Source organism: Lepisosteus platostomus, chromosome 3 (assembly GCF_059453375.1).
Source record: "Lepisosteus platostomus isolate fLepPlt1 chromosome 3, fLepPlt1.hap1, whole genome shotgun sequence".
In the NCBI taxonomy this organism is placed as follows: Eukaryota; Metazoa; Chordata; class Actinopteri; order Semionotiformes; family Lepisosteidae; genus Lepisosteus; species Lepisosteus platostomus.
Genome location: NC_142613.1, coordinates 20,695,928 through 20,713,168, shown reverse-complemented (window position 1 = coordinate 20,713,168; position 17,241 = coordinate 20,695,928). Strand labels below are relative to the sequence as shown.

General features: G+C 37.1%; 1 protein-coding gene across 1 annotated transcript; it reads right to left on the bottom strand.

Annotated features, from left to right (window-relative positions):
• Positions 1 to 10,722: 10,722 nt before the first annotated feature.
• srp9 (signal recognition particle 9) lies at positions 10,723 to 15,562 on the bottom strand. Its single transcript, XM_088624884.1, has 3 exons — positions 15,364 to 15,562; positions 13,625 to 13,693; positions 10,723 to 12,481 (listed from the first exon to the last, which is right to left on the bottom strand). Exons 1-3 carry the CDS (start codon positions 15,433 to 15,435, stop codon positions 12,362 to 12,364), a joined length of 261 nt encoding a protein of 86 aa, XP_088481010.1. The 5' UTR covers positions 15,436 to 15,562; the 3' UTR covers positions 10,723 to 12,361.
• Positions 15,563 to 17,241: the final 1,679 nt, after the last annotated feature.

Here is a 17,241-nt window from a genome sequence, read left to right as displayed (position 1 = left end):
AGCCTTAAATGTAAACATGACTGTGTTGCGTATCCTTACAGACAAGCTACAGGAGACATTTACCTAAGCTGTTCTAAAAAATTAATTTGAGGTCATGTTTCAGTGATGATTTTGAAGAAGTCAATTGGGTTAACTTTGTCTTTGCCTTGCAAGATTTTGAACACTTGAATCAGGTTTTTTTCAGATCAAGATGAAAAATATTCAGCTCTTTAGTGTTTGAAAGCATTGGACATTCCTTTTAAGCCTGGAAATGTATCTGGTTACTGTTTTTTTAATGGATTCTAGAGCATCAATATTTTTGTCATTGGTATTTCCATGACCAAAACTGAACACAGGGCATTGTACAATTTTAATATAACCTCCCTTGATATACATGCTGCAATTTCAATATACTTTATATATTAACACAGATATATGTTAACATTCTTTTTGCCTATTTTATTCTTCCCCACAGTTTCTAGAACAGGAATAGCTACAGTAATCTTCATTCTGGAAAGCCACAATCCAGCAGGTTTTAGATCCCTCTTAAATCAGTAATTAGCTGGTTAATGTGATCAATTTAATCAGGAATGTTATCCGTGAGAGCTACAGGGTGTTGTAATTTGGATTTCAAATGCTATTTAAACTGTGCCCTGCGATGGACTGATATCATGTCAAGTGTATACCTGGCCTTGCGCCCGTTGCTTGTTGAGATAGGCTCCCACTCCCCCTCGACTCTGAATCGGAAGAAGTGGTTAGGGAATGGAAGGTGGATGCTCAGTATCTAAACTGCTTAATTGAGCTCCTCCTCTTCCATGATCTGAGCAAGTTCTGTTCTGAGGCTTTAGAAATTCGTAATTTAAAGGTGACCATTAAAACCAACAGTTGATTACCCTTGATCTAGAAGAGTAAAATAATGGATCTGCATCTGTAAGACTTTTTCCTAAACAGTCCCTTTAGGTTCAGTGTTTCCCATTAGCATTATCTATAGTCTCTTGCACATAATTAATAATAATAATTGCTTACACTTATATAGCACTTTTCTGGACACTCCACTCAAAGCACTTTACAGGTAATGGGGACTCCCCTCCACCACCACCAATGTGCAGCATCCAGCCATAGTGCACCAGAACACTCACCACACATCAGCTATTAGTGGGGAGGAGAGCAGAGTAATGTAGCCTATTCATAGAGGAGGATTATAAGGAGGTCATGATTGGTAAGGGCCAATGGGAAATTTGGCCAGGACGCCAGGGTTACACCCCTACTCTTTTCAAGAAACACCCTGGGATTTTTAATGACCACAGAGAGTCAGGACCTTGGTTTTATATCTCATCCGAAGGACAGCGCCTGTTTACAGTATAGTGTCTCCATCACTATACTAGGACATTAGGACCCACATGGACCGCAGGGTGAGCACCCCCTGCTGGCCCCACTTACACCTCTTCCAGTAGCAGCCTTAGTTTTTCCCAGGAGGTCTCCCATCCAGGTACTGACCAGGCTCACACCTGCTTAGCTTCAGTGGGTTACCAGTTGTGAGTTGCAGGGTGATATGACTGCTGGCCATGTAATTGTCACCTGCCGGGTTTTACCTAGTCATATTTTTCAATATGTTTTGCAGGTTCTACAGTTTACTAGTCCTCCTAGTTTGGTATAATCTCTGAACATACCTATTTTGCCAACCAGAATCTAGATCAGGGCTAGTCATCTCACCCCACCCAATCCTCTCTATTCCTGTACTTTGATGTAACCAGCTCCTTTATTGCTATATTGATCTTTCTGATTATCCGTGTAATCATTAACAGGTTATAGCAAAACTAGTTTTGATTGGAGCTGATTATTGAAAAATTGTTTACTGGAGCAGATTGTAGGAGAAACAAGTTCAATAGCAAAACTAGTTTTGATTGGAGCTGATTATTGAAAAATTGTTTACTGGAGCAGATTGTAGGAGAAACAAGTTCAATAGGTGTGATTTAGATATTTGATATAAATCAGGAAGACCAGTGATCTTGAACTTGTTTATTATGGTATTCTCCTAATAACATTGCCTACATTTAAGCATTCACCCCTTAACTGTACTATTTTTCCCATTAATCAATTCTGAAGCCAAGCACACAGATTAAATGTCTACACCTGCAAACTGAAAATTTGTGTTTTTATGAATAATTTAATTAACAACCTCCTGACTAAATAAGATGTGTCATATACACTGTTTGTATAAATCTTCATAAGTTAGCTAACCAAGACTTATTCTTTTTAAATCCATTTAGACTTTTTCATTTCTAAATCCATTTAGACTTAATGGATGACCTTCACTTTAAATCAGCAATTTTCCAGTTAGAAACTTTTAAACACCTCTCTTGTTTCTTTACAATTGCTAGAATATTATTTTGTATCTTCATTGTTAATATCCCTTAACATAGGACTTTGTTGCTGCTCAGCCTGAGGCAAGGTGTATTTCATCTTTCCCAAACACCTGAGTGAATTATTCATTTTCTGTCTCCTAACAAAAACATGTAGCAGAGATATGAGAATTTTTTTTATTTCTTATGATTAATAAGGACTATATTTCTGCAAGCTGGCATGGTGGTATGCTGGTTGACATTGTGCCCTTGCGGTGCTGGGGTGTTATCTGTGTGGAGTTTGTATGTTCTTACTGTGTTTGTGTGGATTTCCTCCCACAGTCCAAAGACAAACTGCTAGGCTTGAAGGGAATATTTGGCCCCGGTGTGAGTGTGGGTGACCTGTGATGGACTGGTGTCTCATTCAGGGTGTATCCAGCCTTATGCCTGTTGCTTGCTGGGATAGACTCTTGGAACCCTGAACTGGATGAAGTAGTTGGAAAATGGATCCATATATTTCTGCATATGTTTATTAATAATCTATATTTAATGGTCTATAATGGTTAGTCTTTTATTAATAAATAATGACTAAAAATCTGTCATGTTTTGGTAGTCCTTATGTATTCTTTACCAGTTCATTATATCTATTAAACTGAAGAAACACTGTGTTTTTCTTAAGTGTTGCTTATTAATCTATTTTCTTCCTTACAAATTCACATTACAGTTTATTCTGCTGTAGGGTTACTTCATTTAATACTTGTCATTCCCCCTATCTCTGAGACAGTTTAAATCATAGTTTGCTGTTTGTTTGCTTTTGTAATACTGAAAAAAAACTTTACAGATTTTATCCTCCATTGTAATATTCCTTTCTATTAATGTCTTGGCCTTTCTAATGTGGTTTTAACATGTGTGTGGAGTTCATTATACTGCCTTGTTAACTGGATTCTCTTTTTTGTTAACCTATTTCTTTAACCTTAACTACTTAATAGATTTGGGCCACTGCTTTGCTGTCTAATTTAATTACTTGTGGGATAAAAATATCTAATGTGCCGTAAGATAAGGGATGGATTAATTTTGTGCTTCAAGCGGAACGTCTCTCAACTGTTGTGACTCTATTGATTCCATATGTATGCTGTCTCATTCCATTTCTCTTGATTGGATTTGACTGAAATTCTCCATCTTTGTTCCTGTCTCTACCTGTACAGTTTCAAAGTACACTTCACAACCTACATATAATGTTCACAGTTCTGTGACGTTTTTTTATTTCTATTTTCCTTACTCCATCTTGATTATTTAAAAAGACTGGATCAATACTAGTAATAACTGAAGGCATTCCCTGTAGCATGTGCTGTGATAAACTGAATATGAAAGCCATTGTTAGGTCTGTGTACCATTTCAGTTGCATTTGCTGACCTTCCTACTGTTTTTTCCTACAGTAATCTATTTGGAAAAAATTACAATCTCCCATGAAAACCACTTCTTCCTTTAAATGTACATTCCTGATTTTGTCATATCGCAAACGGCATCATGATTTATAGATGAATATGTTGACCTGTAGGATATTGCTAATGCTATACCCTTTGTTTTTTATAAATATGACCCCTGTTGATTCTCGGTCCCTTGGCTCCTCTGTGTTAAGTCACTGTTCTGAATACACTTTTCATGTGTGGTACTGCTCATCCTCTTCCATCTTTTCTGTCACCTGGGATTTGGTTGTGTATTCACTAATATTTTAAAGTTCTGCTTTGTTTTTTTGCTTACATGTCCATGTACTATGATCTTTTTTTACAGATGCTCCTGAGATACAGTTTGGTAACTGTAATGTGCATTTTTATTCAATACATTACATTGGTAAGAACGGTATATACTGTACTGTACTTGAGTAAAATCGTAATTACAGATCACAGATCTGTAACTGACCCATTTCTCTACCTTTCAGGCCATTTTGTTTTATCTCATTACTTTTATTTCCCATATACAATCCATATTCCAAAAACAAAGACAATCCAGGGAATATAACATGAAATCATTTTCAAGTTTTTAAATGTATTGTCTGGAATACAAAAGGAAAAATCAATTTAAATGAACAAGAAAATCAGTGGCATAAACATTCATGGAACCATGAACCACGGGTCCATAAACATAAACATTATCCCTTCACTGCATGAACTTAGACTAAGGCTTTTGTATTTTTTAGAAGATGCCCTTCAACCCATTTACAGTAGCCCATTAAAGACTATCTATCTAGACAGACAATAAAAGCTGACAGCTTCTAATTGTATTTCAGAAAAAACATTTCTAGTGATATTCTTCTCTAAATACTGTTGGAAACCTTTAGCTTTTTATTATCCAGTAGCAAAAAAAGGAATTCATTTATGTTCTGTATGGAAAGTCCATCATCGAATTTCTCATATTCAGAAAGGGCCCTCTAAAGATATACAAATGGGTTTAAAATCCTTTTAAGCACATAAGATTCGATTTGAAAAACAAAATACTATAGTGTGACAAATAGCCAGTTTGTTTAGATTATAGAATCAAATTCACAATCTCTTTACTCTTTTGAATTTTAAACTTAATGTAAATGTGGTTGGATTTTACTTGAGTAATATGCTAAGAAGCCATGAGAGGGCACCATATACTTAAACAGAAGTAATAATAAGCAGTCCTACAAATTCTGTACAATTTTGTGGTTTGGTGGGAGTTTGAAAGAATAAAGTTAAAATAGATCCAAAAAAATTAAAACACAAATGTTACAACATTCTACCCAAAAAGTCCCACTTAGACACACTTTGAACAGGTCCAGATGACCTGGGTTAATCAGCAAAAGGTGCTTCACTTCTTTCTAGCAGATCTCGCAGAGTATTTTCATTTCTTGATATGGTTAGATTTCACAGTTGTTTGATCCTTCTGTAGAGTATGTGAAGAAATCGAAAGCAAGCAATTGGTCAGCAGGCAATACTTTAAAATGTATAGAAAACTATACTATATCAGCAGGTTGTACAGTCATTACATTAGTGTGCATTCGCAACTAGTGATGTTAAACGATCAATAAGGAGCTTGAAGGGCTAAAAGCACAGCTCACGCCAAATGTCAGACCCGATAGACAGGCTCCCCTGTCAGTAAAGACTGAAATTGTGGTCCGATTTTTGATAACTTATAAGAGTATACAGTACACTACAGTATAACGCTTACCAAGAAAGACACTTGTAGTACACTAGATTTAATGTTGGTGTAACTAGAGGGCAGTAGAGTATAGTTCTTCTACATTGTTCCGTAGAAGCACTAAAATCCACGAGAAAGACGCATGAACTGGTGCGAGTTGGTTCTCGAAAAAAAAAATAATCATGATCTTTTATGTTGGAACTAAATGTCACGTGGTCATTCCCAGCATCTAAGTTACAACAACAAGAACAACTTTTCTTAGTTTTCTGATTAGGATCCAGCCATACGATTGATTTGAATCCAAAGTGAAACAGGCAGAAATACAGTCGAGGTCAGAAGGTTAAAATCACTGTCCTGACTTATCCTGTGATGATTCTGAACACAGTTCGATTACTTTGACTGCGGATGAATACTTTTTTATCATAAGATTTTGTAAATGAGATTCAGTTAATTGCACACAATGAGAATAATGTAAAATAAATCATCACAGTTTACCCACACTTAAAAAACATGGTGCATTATTAAAGCTGCAGTTCATTTCTTTCCGAATCGTAATAACTCCATCTAGTCAGTCTTGTGACGTTATTTTTCGCAGTATAGTAAAAAATATTAAAACTAATTAAAAAAAAATCATTTGTCTTACAAATTATTTGGTCTGTTATCAGATAACAAAATTAATTGAAAACATTTCACCCCACACGGAGAAACATAAAAAAATACATTATTTTTATTACTTTCTCTTTTCATCAGTAAGAGAGTAAAGGAATAGGACCATCACTAAACACATTAATGACATGAAGTAGCACTGCTATTTTACCAAGACTCTTAGCAACGGAAACCATGTTACATACCCTGGTATGCAAGATTCAAAGCAGCCTGCAAGAAATACGCATTAAGTATGAAAGCAGATGACAGAAATTCAAAGATATTTTAAAGCCCTCAGAGACACATTGGACATTTAAATTATACAAAAGGCTTCCAGGCTCACCTCATCTTTAATTCAGCGGCTCGGCACGTTTTGATGTTCTGTGAGAGCAAGGAGCAGAAGTTCTGATTTTTTCACACTGAATGTAGCCTTAGTGAATATTGCATCAGGGGTTAAAAGAATACACTGCTCTACAGAATGTCAAAAATGTTTCACTCTAAAAATGATTTTATGAATGTAAAATGAATTCCTTATCATTCCTGATGAGATTTAACCAACACAATGTTAGACGATATGAATTGGTGTTGAAACATTTCTTAAGTTATTTTTACAGCAACACAAAGAGCAAAATGTACTTTGTGTCATTTACTCTTACAGATCAGCAGCACTGTGGAAAAATGTATTTCACAATTCCCAAATACATATTGACAATCCCTGCACTAAACTCCTAGTAAATCACAAGGAGATTAAAAGTTTAAGATACATGAAGCAAAGGAACAAAAAGCATCCATTTACAGGTCCTTAAAATGCATACTTTGTGGTTGCATACTTTTTAAATGTGATGTCTAAATGTGAGTCTAAGTATTATAAACTATACTTACTATAGCGTACATGCTGGCTGTTGAATGTTTTCCCCAAAGTCCATAATTATAGAATGTGACCAAATAAGACGTCAGCAGTATATAATTTTAACATAGAAAACCTATTCATAGGCCAGTGCAGTGGCCCTGTGGCTAAGGCTCTGTGGCTTGTGGCTGAAAGGCTGCCGGTTCATATCCCGTGGCTGGCAGAGGAATCCTACTCCTTAGGGCCCCTGACCAAGGCCCTTAACCCCAACTGCTCCAGGGTTTTTTGTATTAATGGGTGACCCTTCCCTCTGACCCCAAGTTTCTCTCCCTGTCTGTGTTGCATGGAGAGCAAGTTGGGGTATTTGAAAAGACAAATTCCTAATACAAGAAATTGTATGTGTATCTCATTGCACAATTCTTTTAACTCTAAAAGAAATGCTGAGTCTTTTCAAGTATGCATCAACTTTTCAGTTATCCTCATATCATTTCAGCCATATCATCAAAAGCTTGACAAAAATTACATCTATCAAAATAATAGGAAACCAAAAAGGTTTGGCAATGTCATATTCGGTTCTTTCCCAGGCCTCAATTCATTGTAGTTCAGAATGATGCACATGAATAATCATTACAATAGTTTCTTGCCTTTATATATGTCATTGCAAAGGCTCACAAAGCATTTCACATACAGTATAGGAGAAGATCCACATCATCTAGCACTGAAGTGTAAGAACCATATGGATGATGTGTGGGAGCAATATTAGGCCAGATATAGTCCCACTACACAACAGATCAGGTAGAGAAGTGAGAACAATTTAATTAAAGGGAACACTTGGGTGGGGGTAATGTAATACTGGGTCACAGGAGACCCAGAGTCTATCCTGGCAAAGAAAGGGGGCAAGGAAGTTTAGACCCTGAATTAGTAGCTAGTCCATCACAGGGCAATACATACAGAGATGTGAACATACTCACACCAGAGCCAGTTTTTCCAGAATATCATTAACCTACCCGTATGTTTTGGACACTCGAAGGAAACCCACACAAAAAAAAGGGTGAGAACATGCAAACGCCACACACATAGCACCCCAGGAATTCCCTGAGAAATCACAGCCAGGGCCACAGTGCTGTGAGGAAACAATGCCAGCCACTGCATCACCATGGTACCATAGACTGTGCTTGGGCAGAGAGGAAATTAGCAAGGACAAACAGTAAAAGGAAAAAGTGCACTTTCTAAAGCTGCCATTGGATCTTTAATGACCAAGTAGTCAGGACCTTGTTTTAAAACTTCATCTGAAGGATAGTACCATGGTACCTTCTACAGTATGGTGCCCCCTGTCCATGCTGGGGTACTGGTTTATAATTTCTGATCTGGAGGGAAGAGTATCACCTTTTTGTCCACCAGCACCACCTTCAGCTGCATTTGTAGTTCTCTCATCCCATTAAGGAACAGCCAGACTGCACTCTTTCATCAAAGCAGGATAACTGAAATAAAATGAAAGTCCCACAGTGGCGTGCATCCAAAGGAAAGACATCCAGCTACGAATACATTAAACTGCAGTGAAAGCTGACCTCAGCAGAGCACTATGCAGACTCAGCCAGAACCCTCTCACTGACACTGTAGGCAAACTAAGAGCCAGCAGCAAAACAGACAATGACTGCCAACAATTGCTCATCAGAGCCCTCCCAACCCTAACCTTAAAATATCTACTGTACCAAGTTTTGTTATATTTCACTTTTAATCTCATTTGGTTTCCCAATCTTTGGTGACAGAGGTATCCACTAAAATACTAAATTGTTGTATTTTGTTCACTAATTTCATTGTGAACTCACAATAGTGGCTCACCGGGACTAATTTCTACTGTAAATTTGAATCTCTTGTGTTTTACACAGAAGTCACAGCTGCAGAGATGATTGTGGGATCCAACTCATGCACTGTCAGAAGGACATCACCTACTGCACTAACAAGAAACGCAAGTTAGAAAGCTGTTGATGTTTTGTGGCTCTGCCGACTCTTGGTTGTGGCAACTAAGCTCATGCTAGTAGTTTCCCAAGCAGGTTTTCACAACCCTCACTTTGATTGCTGAATATCTGCATAAGCATAATGAGACATAAATGTCTGGCACTGTTTCCCCAGGAAATCTTAATTCAGCTAGTTTTCTGTTGCAGCAACATTTTATCTGAATGAGTTTTCTAGTCAACTTGCAGAACAAGAACACAGAAAGAGAACCGGCCGCTTGTCACAGTTAGCTACATAATAGATCTTACAGACTACTAAGGGAATCACTACAATTTTCAGTCCTGTTCAGTCCAAATATGGCTGCAGCCTTCAAGAGAGATTTAATCTATTGAAAACACTCAGGTAAACACAAGATCATCACTTCCCATCCCCAACTAGGGGTCCAACTGGACAATAAGTTACTGTAAGTACAGCAAGTACTGTACACACACTGTCATGATCAAATCAAATTAAATTAAATATTTACACACTTTAGATGAATCATTTGAGGGCAGGTCTATAGCATGTGCATCACATAAGCCTGCAGGTATAGCTGCTATTCTCAAAGTCATTTTCTGTGTAAACGGGATGTAAAAAAAAACACGGAAACTCAGATTCCAGCCATTCATGGATTGCATGCTGCTTAACTGAGCAGATGAAAAACAGCAGAACTCTTTATTCATGTAAAGCATGTTGTATATCCTTGCCTGGATATTAGTACCTATCACATTTATTATTTCTAAAAACATCAGAACCACATCTAGATTTAAGGGTTATATTTTTGTCTACAAGATGTTTAATCTTTTCTGGTAACAAAATTATTGTTCAACAAAGGCTGCAAGGTGCTTAGTGATTTGCTACTACAGTTTTACACTGAGCCAAAGCTAAAAAAGGGCTCTCAATGTATGAAAGTTGGAAAAAAACTTTAAAGGTCAACAATGCAGGTACTTCAAAGATACAGAGACTATAATAAATAAGGAGATGAACCAATATGGTTTAACTTAGAACAAAATACTCTAAAGAAACAAACCTGAAGAAAATGATCACTTTTCCCCATTTCCTATAGAAGATGTAAAATATTGGCTTCAATAACACTATTCTGTTTGACTGGAAAAGGATCTTAAAAGTATATTTTGTCTATCCTGCAATACACAAACCTGAAATTTTCATTTTCTTTACAGAAATCAGTCTATTAAACTCAATTAAAGAAAAAATATGCTAAATGGTCATGAATCAAGAGTCAACGAATTAAGCATTTAAAAGATGTAGCAATAAACCGGAGGGTGTCAGGGTTTGCATTGATGTCTCCATTAACCAGTTTCTTTCCCCTACCTTAAACAGTTGGAAGATTCACACTGACCCGAACAGCACACTTGTCACATTAGATAGCTTTTCTTGACATTTATATGATAAATTTGTATTATAACCACGTTTCTACTCTCCATGCAAAATCCCAAGAGAATTTCTTATTAAAGTTTAAACAGAAAACACATTCTTCCACTATACCTTATTTTTGCATTTCCAACATATTCATGAAACAATTGAGCAAATTTTGGTTGGGTGCTAAAGGCTTAAATGTTAACCGATTTTCATAGTGATGCAGTTAATTATTTCTAACATCGACGATCTAAACAGACTGAGCAAAATGTATTTAGCTGCACACATACTCTATTTTGTTCAAAGGACTGATTAAATATAGATGAATGACAAGACAGTATCAACGGGTCTACTGGACACAAGTATTGAAAACAATTAAACAGGGAACAGATCGCATTTAATATTCATGCTGTGAATCTACTGTAGTCGACACGTCTTTGGATTTTCTGACCATTAATGTACATGACCTTCATCTGTATTTAATGCATAGTTTTTAAAAGAGAATTGCAACACTATTTTTATATTTTGGTGTTAGAAAGAATTAGCATTGATGAGTGCATTTCAAACCACAAGAAAAGTAAAATGCAACAGTTGTACTTGTAAAACCTCCAAATAACAACACAAAACAGACACTTTCCTGGTATGCGCAGCAGAGCAAGGCAATAAAACGTCTGGTGATATGAAGCAATCCCATTACACTGTGAAGAAGCAGTCTTGTGAATACATCTCTTTTAATCCAATAGAAATATTGCTCTCATCTTTAAGACTGTTTTGCCAATAAACAGAATTTACTTAACTCTGCATGCAGATCACATTGGAAACTTTCTGCAGTGAAATATCTTCTGCACAACTTGTACTTAATTCACTCTTAGATCACATTACATTAGTTATTACAGTGATTAGTGAGCAGAAGGGCTGTTTCACGTCACAATTCATGGGAATTCTTACTCTCGCCTGCGAAGAATCCAGGGGTTTGTGACAACTTACAGTACTTTCACAAAGTTAACAATTTTGTGCTTAATTGGAATAATATTTCCCTATATAAAAATGATTATTTTTTTACTGTGATTTAATAAATGGTCTGAGAAATTGGGACTGTAGTTCCCCTTTGAATAAGCTTAAATAGCAGTTACCTGTACTATCGATCCTGATGGACAGCTTTTAATCTTTTTAAATTCACTTCTATTTGGATCAAAAAGCTGACAGCATTTTAGCATGTGCAATGTGAAAGTAAATTTTTGGAGTACATAAGTTTGCACATCATTCTTTCCAAAAGTTTATTTTAAATCTTGCACCTTAGAAAAATTCTGGATGTGTCCTGCACTTTATACTAAACAGTCTCAGGACCTTGGAATATGCAGATTACAGTCATATTGAAGTTATTTAAAGTACCATTAATTACGGACATAAGTGGCATGGGATAAAACATAAGATAATGCAACTACATCATGTAAAAAGAAATGCCGGAGGAAGAGAGAAAATGGATTTGAATTTGTGGAATTATTAAAACAAGTTAGTACACTAACATTTATTATGTGCAAAAAAAAACAAAAACATGCACATTCAGATAAGAGGGTGGCTGAGTAAATTATAACTAAAGGCCATGTCTCTATATTGTTCTGAGCAGGAGATCACGATGTCCGCTTCTTCTGGAACTGTTTTTTTGAAGGCAAATATTTCTTCACAAAGAGACTTCCAAAATGAAAGTCAAATCTAAACATTTATCAATAAGTGAACAGTTAATCATTTTACAATGTTTTGTCCTGCTTTAAACAAAAAATAAATACTGGCTGTCTATTGGGAGCTTTGACAGACTTCTTCCAAGATTCTACCAAAGAGCCAGAGGTCCCCCTCCCCAAAACAGGCATTCCTTTTTTCTTACCCAGTTCCTCTCCCCGTCCCCCCCTCCCCCATACAGAAACTTCCTCAAAAAGTCTTTTGCTCCCTTGTTCTGCCATTTTTTGTGAAGTCACAAAAACCACCCATATTTTGGCTTCAATACAGAGCTAAGCACTCAGTCCGTTTCCATGGAAACACTGCGGGATTCCTTAGACACCATAAATCTCATCAGTTTTCCGTGCAATTTTTCAATCTTCTTGACGTCTTGAGCCTGGTCAGTCTTGTACTGCAGACACTGAAACAACAAGGCACAACACCCATTAACAGAAGGCAAGAAAGAAAACAATACAAAGTACATCACGAGGGGAATAAAGGATTAGAAAATTAACTAAAGAAAATATCCATAAATTATTCCTATTTAGAAGCCAGTTTCCTTATTTTCCTCAAATATATACCATCATCTTTATTCACTGACTGTACACCTACCTAAACTGATTCTCTCCTTTCATAAAAGGAAAATCCTGACCAACAAGCACCTTGTTTTAGGACAACAAACCATGCTAAACTGTCAATTTTAATTGGAAAAAATAGAAATTTCTGCAGTGGTTACATCTCATTTAACATTATATTAAGCTGTAAACCCACCAACCTCATTTAACATTATATTAAGCTGTAAACCCACCAAAAATCTTTTCAAGATCTGCTTAGTTGAGCTTTAATTTATTCATCCTTCATATTCCAATCTTATAATCAGCTTTTATATTTTAGTCGTATCAGCAGTGTAGAAATGAATTTGGCAGGTCACTGCCAAGTTCAGATTTCATTTCCTGTGTTGACTTGTATATCCCGTGTACCAGTACATAACAGCCATGATGTAATTGATGTACCCACTGAAAAACTGCAACAGAAAATTAATGTTTAGGATTTACTACAAAAAGTGGACGAGGGAGGCTATTTCTATATCGGAAGCAAACATCTACATATACATTCTAGAAGGATTTTAACATCACTGGGTTTATAACTGACAACATGGGTAGTAGGAATTATTCATTCAATGACTGTTCTTCAAGGCTTGTTGTGAAGTTTCAGATGATTGACTGTCCATCTCTCATGATGTACAGGTGAAAAGTTCCAAGACAAGCTTTGTGCAAACTCCTTAGTCAGCACATTTCTGTCCAGTCAATATGCATATGTATTCATTCAGAAACTGGATTACTTTATTTATTCTCCATATTATGACTGTACAGCTCAATTACTGCATCACTCTGCAACTGGGCTTCCTGCACAGCAGCCCACCACTGCCATCAGTGCTCTGTGACACACTGTAACAGGCCTTAAGCATGGCTATACATTTAACTACAGAATTCTGATTCTCAGTACACTTGTGGAATTGGATCATCTTGTATTCGTGATTTCTGAGGGTTGTGCACATACTTACCACTGCATCATCTGTCACTTTCATACACAGATTGCCATCACAATGTCGATATTTGAGAACCACTCGAACCTAAAACACAACAGGCTGGGTTAGTGTCCAAAAGAACATGATCATGTATTAAACCATAAAAGAGAAAAAAAGGTAACCGCATCACACTGATCTAAAACCTGTCAAACAATGCTCTAAATGCCTAGAACAACCCTGAAGATCCTAACTAGAAATTAACCTTAGACAAGCTTGACTTTCCATATGGGGATGTCAAGAACACCAGATTTCAGTATGGCCAGCTCACTTGCTCACATAATTAGTTTTTGATACATTACTAACATTGTTACTTTCCCTGGTAGTCTCAGCTGAGGCAGATTAAAGGCCATTTTTGACCAGAACATTAGATAAACATTCCTTGATAGCCATGATTTAGATGGAAATGAAATGCAAATGAAATGACAGATCAAGTGAAGTCACTCTCGCTACTGACCAGTCACCAAACACAAGGAGCCTATGAAGACATTATTAGGATGAACTATGCAGAAGTAAATAAACCCAATACTCTAGGTTTCCTTAGGATTCTGTTTCAGGATCTTGCAAGATGAGATCATCACTGCCATCTTGCATAAGGCACAGGACAGCACCACAAACATAACTTCCAGGCATACATCCTGTGCAGTGCAGTGGCTCTGTGGCTAAGGGTCTGCGCCCGTGGCTAGAAGGCTGTTGGTTCAAATCCCACAGCCGGCAGAGGAATCCTACTCCGTTGGGCCCCTGAGCAAGGCCCTGAACCCCAGGTGCTTCACGGGCAGCGTATAAATGGCTAACCCTGCACTCTGACCCCAAGCTTCTCTCTCCCCGCCTGCGTGTCTCATGGAGAGCAAGCTGGATTATGCGAAAAGTCAAATTCCTAATGCAAGAAATTGTGTATGGCCAATAAAGTGATCTTGTTCTACTATCCACAGTGTTAGGAAATTACCAACATCTTGCCTCTGTACTCATGTATTTTTTCTTTCCAATTAACGTTCACCAAGCAGGACTACAAAACCCTGAAAGTGATTTCACAATATCTTTGAAATACATAATTAACAGCATTATATTTTTCTCATAAATAAAGGAAGGAAATATAAGATACTTAATAAAATTAAGCCTCTGATTACGGGTTCCAGTTTAAAATGCATAGAGAAGCTGTAGCTATGCACTGCAGTTGGGTGTTTTGTTACTACATGTAACACTAATAAGGGAATTAGCCGATATTTTGCACAAAGAAAATCGACTAAGACAGAATCGGGCTCATAACTAAAGTAATGTAATCACTAGGTTCTTACCTTTTCAAATACTTAACTCTCAATGAAAAGCATAGAAGACAAACATTCTGTGTGAGGAATCGTAGGAGTGTCCAACAGAGATTTTTTACACGGAGGAAAGGGGGTCTCAGAAACAATCGAGGGTTCCACAGAGACAAAAGGGCACTTCTCCCTCATATGTATAAATTCTTTGTAACTCTCCTACACAACAGATCTACTCAGATTGTGTTTAGCATGGATCTGTTGACCTGCAGCGATTACAGTAAAATTGTTCATAATCATTCCAGGCTTCGTTTGCGTTTTATGTGTACATTGATGGTCGTTACTGAAAAGCTTATCTCGAGAAAGATCATATAGGCCTAAACATTGAAAGCAAACAGTGTACAGCATTGACCACAGCTGGGCAAATTACTGCCCATTATTAAGTTCTTGGGAATGTCTTACCTTCATTGGATCTGTCAAATACAGCTTCTCTGCAGCTCTCGAAAATTCTTCCCAGGTCTGATAATAAGGCATACTGGAAAACAACCGAATAAAGAATAAACACAAAAAAAGATAGCTTATACCCTCCAAAAACAAAATTTTAAACACACATCAGCACTACAAGCTAGAAAAAGATGGTAGAAGTCCATATAAAAGCTCTTTCGGCATTGGTCGGATTTCGACCTGACCAATCACAGCGTTCTATATTTCACAGTGCCTCTCTGTTTCAATAGAGGGTTTTCTTTCAGGCCGCGCCATCTACTGGCCTGGGGGGCAATTTAATGCAGCACTCAGGCTGGTCTTGGAGAGTCACTGTACCCTAATACAAAATAAAATTCCTCAGTATCTAAAGATTTGCAAAACATCATTATATCAGTAATCAAATTAAGTGAAATTATTTATATGTTTTCAGGTGGGATGAAAACCCATAACATACTGACTCAACTCAAAGATGACTTATGTCAGTGGGAGTAGGTATGTCAGTGGGATATAAAACAATGAAAATAGTCTTCTTCCAGACGTCAATGAAATTGCTGAGGTTTTATAGAATGCTTGAACCTCTGGAACAGTTAGGCTGCATTCTGATTAAACTTTGACTACAAGAGAAATAAATTTAAAAAAAGGGTTGGTGTTTTACTGCGGATGACAGACTCCCCCCCCCCCCCCCCCCAAATGTCATTTAATGGAATTTTCCGTTTTGTAAATGCCTTCATATTCTTATTTTTGGCACATTCCCTAATCTAGATGAAACCCTGTCACGTTCACCATTGTCATCACAGTTTAGCTATCCCGTCATATATAGCCTGCCAGAAATTATGGCATTTATAGTCCATAGCTAGGGAAGAATAAGTGGTCCTGACAGGAGCTCCCTTTCCTACTGGGATACTGCAGACAATCACATTGACTTGGCCACCTGTGCTAGCAATTCATACATTCAGGCTCTGGCTTCTGTCAGCACCAGCTCTGAAGCTCTGAAAGCACCTCGTACACAGTTACACAGTGCTGCTTTTGGATTTTATGAGAGAGTAACTCAAAACATTTTAACACATACTGTACCAGATTGATACCAGAGTTCCTTCTGTACAGTATATTTTTGTACTTATTTTCTACATTTACTGTATCCTCTTGTAAAAAGAATACAAAAAGACTTTGTAATTTTCTTTAATTATTATTAATTTGGATGATTTGTGTAATAGCACCAAATAAAATATGATTAGGCTTATAAAACAGCCAATTTGCAATATATCTTGTCTGCTTTGTTTCGTACTTTCGTACTTCATGACTTATGTGTTACTAAACCTGCATCCTTATCTCTGCACTAGCTGGTTTTTCATTTATTCCCAACAGGATGCTGTGCTTAAAAACTTATTAAATGTGCTGTTCTGAAATAATTATTACAATTCCAGTGATTTTTGTTTTGGCATAACATTGCCATTCTAAATCTTTGAAGGAACAAGTAATAGGTTTATTCCATGCTGAAAACACAATGTTTCTGCCGTGGAGCCTTCGTCAGGTGTGATTCTTAATCTTCTGCAACCATGGAGCTAACAGATGTGGATACCTTAAGGTAAACATGCTTGTTCCCTTGTAATTTATTTCCAGCCTTCAATAACGGTGTTCTATTTATCCATACTTTATCCAAAACAGACTCATGGGTGAGCTAGACCCTATCCCAACAGGTGCAAGACAGGGTACAACCTGGATGGGATGCCAGTTCATCGCAGGGCACACAAAGACACGAACACACACACTCACATAAGGAACAATTTTCCCAGAAACCAATTAACTTACCAGTATATCTTTGGATGGTGGGTGGAAACTGGAGAATCCCAATGAAAC

Coding starts and splice junctions, on each gene's coding strand:
- srp9 (XM_088624884.1), bottom strand. CDS start 15,435: ATGCCTTATTATCAGACCTGGGAAGAATTTTCGAGAGCTGCAGAGAAG. Junction 13,694..15,363: donor ATTTGACAGATCCAATGAAG/GTAAGACATTCC, acceptor GTTGTGTTTTAG/GTTCGAGTGGTTCTCAAATA. Junction 12,482..13,624: donor AAGTGACAGATGATGCAGTG/GTAAGTATGTGC, acceptor TTGTTGTTTCAG/TGTCTGCAGTACAAGACTGA.